General features: G+C 38.5%; 1 protein-coding gene across 1 annotated transcript in view; it reads right to left on the bottom strand.

Annotated features, from left to right (window-relative positions):
• Nucleotides 1–821: 821 nt before the first annotated feature.
• Nucleotides 822–6370, bottom strand: part of FAM161A (FAM161 centrosomal protein A) — a 30011-nt gene continuing 24462 nt past the window's right edge. Inside the window, 2 exon segments of the mRNA XM_017889712.1 lie at nucleotides 822–2248; nucleotides 3064–3218. Coding sequence (XP_017745201.1) covers nucleotides 2104–2248; nucleotides 3064–3218 — 300 coding nt within the window. The 3' untranslated portion in view covers nucleotides 822–2103.

Here is a 6370-nt window from a genome sequence, read left to right as displayed (position 1 = left end):
CTGTCGCCCAGGCTGGAGTGCAGTGGCCGGATCTCAGCTCACTGCCAGCTCCGCCTCCCGGGTTTACGCCATTCTCCTGCCTCAGCCTCCCGAGTAGCTGGGATTACAGGCGCCCGCCACCTCGCCCGGCTAGTTTTTTGTATTTTTTTAGTAGAGACGGGGTTTCACCGTGTTTGCCAGGATGGTCTCGATCTCCTGACCTCGTGATCCGCCCGTCTCAGCCTCCCAAAGTGCTGGGATTACAGGCTTCAGCCACCGCGCCCGGCCTTGACGGCTTTCTTAAGAAAACAGTGATATGCATAGAATGATTTGAAGCTGTCAGTGTCTCTCTCTCTCTAACTTTGGTTCTGTGTTTACCAGATCATGTCTAACAAAGTGCTTCAAAAGTTATTTCTAACAAAATAATATTTAAATCACAGTGTATCTCATTTAAGTACAAGTATTTTAAGTTAATAGTTTCCTCAGGAATATTCTGTCTTCTGACACCATCATTTGAATATCACAGTTTGCAAAGACCTTTCCATACATGATTTTATCCAGTCCTTCCCAGGGCCACTCAAGATAGGTACTATTCCCATTTTTTTAAAGGTAAGAAAACGAGATTGGTCCTGAAGCCAAGTGTTTCATGACCAAAGCCCACACTCTCCCTATGAAATTGAGAAGGGACAGGCCGTGGAGTGAATCCTTGAAAGCAAGTAATGTTTTAAGCACTATTACAATTTGCAGATTGTGTTTCACAGGTTCCCAATGAGCTAGGAGGGAAATGTTTTTAATCCCATGTGTACTCATTCTGAAGTAGCTGTAAGTATATAAAAACCATATTCATCTACACATTCATTCAAACCTTTATTAAGTACCTGCCATATGTACAATCCTGTGCCAAATATTAAGGGAATACAAAGATGAATTTTTAAGTGGTGCCAACTCCCAAGGAGTTTACAATATAACAATAGTGAAAAGCAACTTAACACGAACTGTAAGGAGAAAATTACAAGTAAACATTTGCCCCTGATGGAGAAAAACGACCTTATTTTTTAATTTAAAGCATACATTGCCAGTTGGGAAACACTGCTATTACATACACCTGTATTAGTTCATCCTTTTAAAATGATGCTGATTGTTTTAGAGAAGAAAATGTCTTATGCTGTATTATCTTTATGATTGACTTCAAATTTTAAAACAAAATTTGCTTAAAGAAAAAAATTATAGATTTATAAAATCAGATTAACACTGTAAACAGAGAGACAAAGCATGTTGGCAATAATATGTAAAAAGTTGAACACAACTGGGTCTAGCAGTAAAGAATTAAATCTGAATTACTTTGAAGACTTGCCTTAGCCAAGTTATTATGCACAATTTCATCATATATAAAACAGGGATACTTGCCCCCAATTTAGCACATGCCATAATTACTTCCATCTGTAATAGTACATAGGGTTAAAAAAGCTAGTATAAAAACTTTCCCAATAATATAAAAAATAATTTGGACTAGAACTAAGGATAAAAAGAAAAAGGGATGATGGTGTAGACAATTTAACAGTAAACTTTCAGTGCAAAATAAATGTAAATTTGCAAGTATCTATTTTTTTTCTATACTTTTAAAATGGCTCAGAGCAGCAAAACAAGTTCGAGGATTTATTCTGTGAAATGTATTGCAGAGAAAAGAATGGGCAAATAGTATAATTAAAATACTTACTGATTCACACTTTCCAAAATTTTTAAAAAGTAAATCACCAAAGACCAATACTTCTCTCTGCTTTCAATACCACGCCATTTTTTCCAGTAAAATTAATGAAATAATGTATTTTTTTAAAACTAATCAGTTTGTGACAGCTGTGGTTCTGAAAAACTTTTTAAAAATACAAAATCATAGTTGCAAACAGATCATATACAATGATTTTTAAAACTGAATAGGCAAAGCCTTACTCTAACTGATCAAATGACCAATCAGCTGGATTCGGGCTTTTCAGGCTACAGATGACTTTGATCAACAGCCCTGCACATATCAGAGGCATCCCCACAGATGTTCTAAACACAAATGCAGCTGCTGACACCCTGACGCTGCAAACAACAGCAAGGGCATAGAGAGGAGACCTTGATGATTCAGTGTGATTCTTCAACAGATTTCTCTTCTTCACTTTCTTCATTGGCTTCATCTTTTTCCTTGTAAGAATCCTGGCTGTTGGTATCAATAAAATAATTTTCTTCCCCATTCTCTCTTTCTTCTATTTTTTCTTCTTCATTAAAGCTAGGGGAAGAAATTTATCAATCTTTCAAAGGAAAAATGAGTTAGTTTAAAAGTAAACAAACCCTCTGCAAGTATGCCACCATGTAGCCAGTCTTCCTCAAGTGTATGAATTCCAATTTGTTATCAAGACAGCTCAAAAAGAAAGAAAGAAAATGCTATAAAAGTGCCCATTGAGAAATTTAATATTCCTGAAAACTAATTTATTTCAAAAATTTTTATTTTTTTATTTTTTTGAGATGAAGTCTCGCTCTGTCACCCAGGCTGGAGTGCAGTGGCGCGATCTTGGCTCACTGCAAGCTCCGCCTCCCGGGTTCATGCCATTCTCCTGCCTTAGCCTCCCGAGTAGCTGGGACTACAGGTATCCGCCACCACACTCGGCTAATTTTTTATATTTTCAGTAGAGATGGGGTTTCAGCGTGTTAGCCAGGATGGTCTCAATCTCCTGACCTTGTGATCTACCTGCCTCGGCCTCCCAAAGTGCTAGGATTATAGGCGTGAGCCACCATGCCCGCCCTGTTTCAAAATTTGAGTGATTGATTCTTTAAACTTCATTTGAAAGCATGCTATTATTTTTGTTACTTATGTCAGTAAGAAATCTTATTCTGCTTTAAAAATAAAATAACTTCATGTGAACGTTAATGTGTCAAACATGTTAAAATATCAGTATGTTTTACAACAGTGCACATGTCTTACTATTGGGTAAAAGATCTTTTTAAAACAATATAGAACAAAAAATACATATAGTATAAAATTGTGCTTTTCTGCAGGTAATAATTTTTCAAAGGTAAGCCATTCAGACATCTTATACATGTTACCTTTCTTTGTCTTCAGTGACACTTTTTGTCTCTTGATTGTTGAAGTACTCAAGTACTTTTCCACTTTGGCCTTTCTTTGAAACAAACTCATCAGATATTCCTAGTGCTTTTAGGGTATTAGAATAATGCTTTTCTGCTGCCATTCTTGCATTTTTCTATAGGAAAGACAAACCCTTTTAGACGAGAACAGAAGACTTTAAATTTTCATTAAAAATGTATGGATTAAAAGTGCCAGTGATAATTAAGTTCAGCAGTCACAGTTGGTTGAAAATCTGCATACCCTAAGACTAACAATTACACTCCTAGGAATATGCCCAGAGAAGCTCCCACATATGTGTCTCAAGGGAGGACATGTACTAGAATGGTCAGGATAGTACTGTCCTTCAATAACCCCAAATTGGAAATCACCCAAATATCTATTGGCAGAAGAATGGATAAATTGTGGTCTATTCCTATAATGGAGTAAAATAAAGCAATGAAAATGAATGAACTACCGTTACATGCCACAACATGGATGGATCTCACAAATATAATACTGAGCAAACGAAGCAAAGCACTAACAAGTACATATTGTATGATCTATATAAAGTTCAGAAATGGGCGAAACAACTATATTATTTGAGGATAGGTACAACACTGTAAAATTGCAATGAAAAACAAGGAAGTACTTATCCTGAGAGCCAGAATGGTGGTTACCTCTTGGGGAGAGGTAGAAGGGCTGTGATCTGCAAGGGGCATGTAGGGTTTTTGGGGTGCTGGCAATGGTTTGTTAACATGGGTGGCGGCCACATTAGATTGATCTATAATTATTTTTTATATTGTACCTAGGTTTTGTATACTTTTATGACTGTTTATACAGATATCTGAAAAAAAGATTTCATGCAATAATTGTTGTCAGAGGATTCTTTTCTTTTCTTTTTGAGACAGGGTCTTGTTCTGTTACCCAGGCTGGAGTGCAGTGGTGTGAACACAACTCACTGCAGCCTCAACCTCCTGGACTCAAGCGATCCTCCCACCTCAGCCTCTGGAGTAGCTGGGACCACAGGCATGCGCCACCATGCCCAGCTAATTTTTGTATTTTTTGTAGGATGGGGCTTGTTGTATTTTTTTGTAGGATGGGACTATGTTGTCCAGGATAGTCTCAAACTCCTGGGCTCAAGTGATCCACCAGCCTTGGCCTCCCAAAGTGCTGGGATTATAGGCATGAGCCATGGTGCCCAGCCAAATTCTTTTATTTTATGTATCTACTGTAATTTGTACTCTTTATAAGCCATATCCCCAATTCATTAAAGATGATAAAAGCACCAGTGTTGTAATCTTTACTCTGTGGAGGAAGCAAGGGATATAACGAAAACAATATGAATTTAGAACTGGGTTCAAATCTGTAGAATGTCACTTCCTGGCTTTAAGATCTGTTGGAATTGTGATGACTCTCTCATACCTGGGTCAAACTGAAGTCATCACAGTTCCAGAGATGGCAGGCTTTATGGAGTCACAAAGTGCCTGGGTTCACACTAGTGCCTCGACTTTAGTCCATTTTAGCTCCTATGAGTGGATCTGAACTGTGAGAGGGCCAAGAACTGCCCTCTGGACCTCCAACTAAAGCAAGGCGACTAGGACTAGCCCAATTCCAATGTACCAATGGCATTCATACCGGGAAGTGTGTGGAGGAGCACCCAGTCTAACCCCCATATTTAATCAATAAAGAAACCAAATCTCCCCCGGCCCCTGCCTCAAAGGTGAAATTGTTTGATTAAGGTGACAAGGCTAGTGAGTGGTAGAACCAAGTCTCTTGACCATTTCCTAGGTCTTTTATATTACATCATGCTGCTTTCTCTAAGTGGTAATGGTTGTCCTAGGATTTGAAGGTGACCTAAAGCCTGACTTGAGCAATGTAGTTGTCAGATATTTGCCAAATCTAGTATAATGAGGGACGATGGAGTCTAGTGTTACACAGGAGAACCCGAAATAGCAAGGACTGATTACAATGGATAAAACTATGACCAGTGCATTTCCTGATACTCTGGAAAACTGAAAAAGAAGCACTCAAACTGCTGCTAAAATGCACTCACTGTGAATAACAATAATATTTTTTAGAAAAGTAAGTAAAAACCCATCCAGAGTCTGTGAATATCAACAGACAAGCCTTAGGGAACTGAAAGGAAGGGCAAAATGAGAAATAAGAACTATACCCTAAAGACTACAGAGAAGAATAAAGAAACCCCAAACCTAGCTCTGAATGCATTACCAATAGTATATTTTGACTTCAGCAATTAAATATATAAGACATTAGTCAAAATTTGTGCCAGTAAGCCTTCATCTGACTTTGGTTTAAAATTCAATCTAATTTCTTCTCAGTTAATTAATTCTGTGATTTCCAAGAAACAGGACAACATAGTTTATTCTGTAAAGAATCACAGGCATATTGTGTTAGGGAATCACTCAGCAGGAGTGAGACCACAATTAACTCCTATAAATGGGCAAAGCAAATAGCTGCAAGCTATTAAAATGGTTTTTAATAAAACCAACTGTTAATTAGCAGCAATAGTTCCAGCAAAATACACTGCAGGAAAAAAAATGTACTAAAAAAAAAAAGCAATGGTGATTCACTGCCACAGTAACTCTGTATATACTATTTGAGGAGTTAATGAGAAGACCCCTTGATATCATTCATTGAAAATGAGAATAAATGGAATTGGTGAGAATGGATGATTGCCCCTGTTATAAAGGCTTATTAACTGTCTACCCAGGGTTAACATGTTAGTAGGGGAATGGAAATGGTAAGGTGAAGATATAATGAATGGTTCTGCAAAGAGCAAGGCAGAAAAATCAATCAAACTATTATGATTCAGATAGGAAATAAAGGTTCCACCTGGCATTTCACCATCAAGGATGGTGAAGGGCAGATCCAAAAATTATTTAGGAAGAAAACTTGACAGGTTTCTCAATGACCAGCTGAATGGGGAGGAATTAGGTACACACAGATATGAAGATGAGAACAAGTAGGCCAAGCACGGTGGCTCATGCCTGTAATCCCAGCACTTTGGGAGGCCGAGGCAGGTGGATCACTTGAGGTCAGGTGTTCGGGACCAGCCCAGCCAACATGGTGAAACCCTGTCTCTACTAAAAATACAAAAAAATTTGCCAGGTGTGGTGGTGCGCACCTGTAATCCCAGCTACTCGGGAGACTGAGGCAGGAGAATCGCTTGAACCCAGGAGGCAGAGGTTGCAGTGAGCTGAGATCACACCACTGCACTCCAGCCCGGGCGACAGAGTGAGACCTTGTCTCAAAAAAATAATAAAACAA

This window comes from Rhinopithecus bieti, unplaced genomic scaffold (assembly GCF_001698545.2).
Source record: "Rhinopithecus bieti isolate Rb0 unplaced genomic scaffold, ASM169854v2 scaffold_19867, whole genome shotgun sequence".
Lineage (NCBI taxonomy): Eukaryota > Metazoa > Chordata > Mammalia > Primates > Cercopithecidae > Rhinopithecus > Rhinopithecus bieti.
Note: the sequence above shows the minus strand (reverse complement) of the source record. Positions and strands in the feature narration are given on the sequence as shown.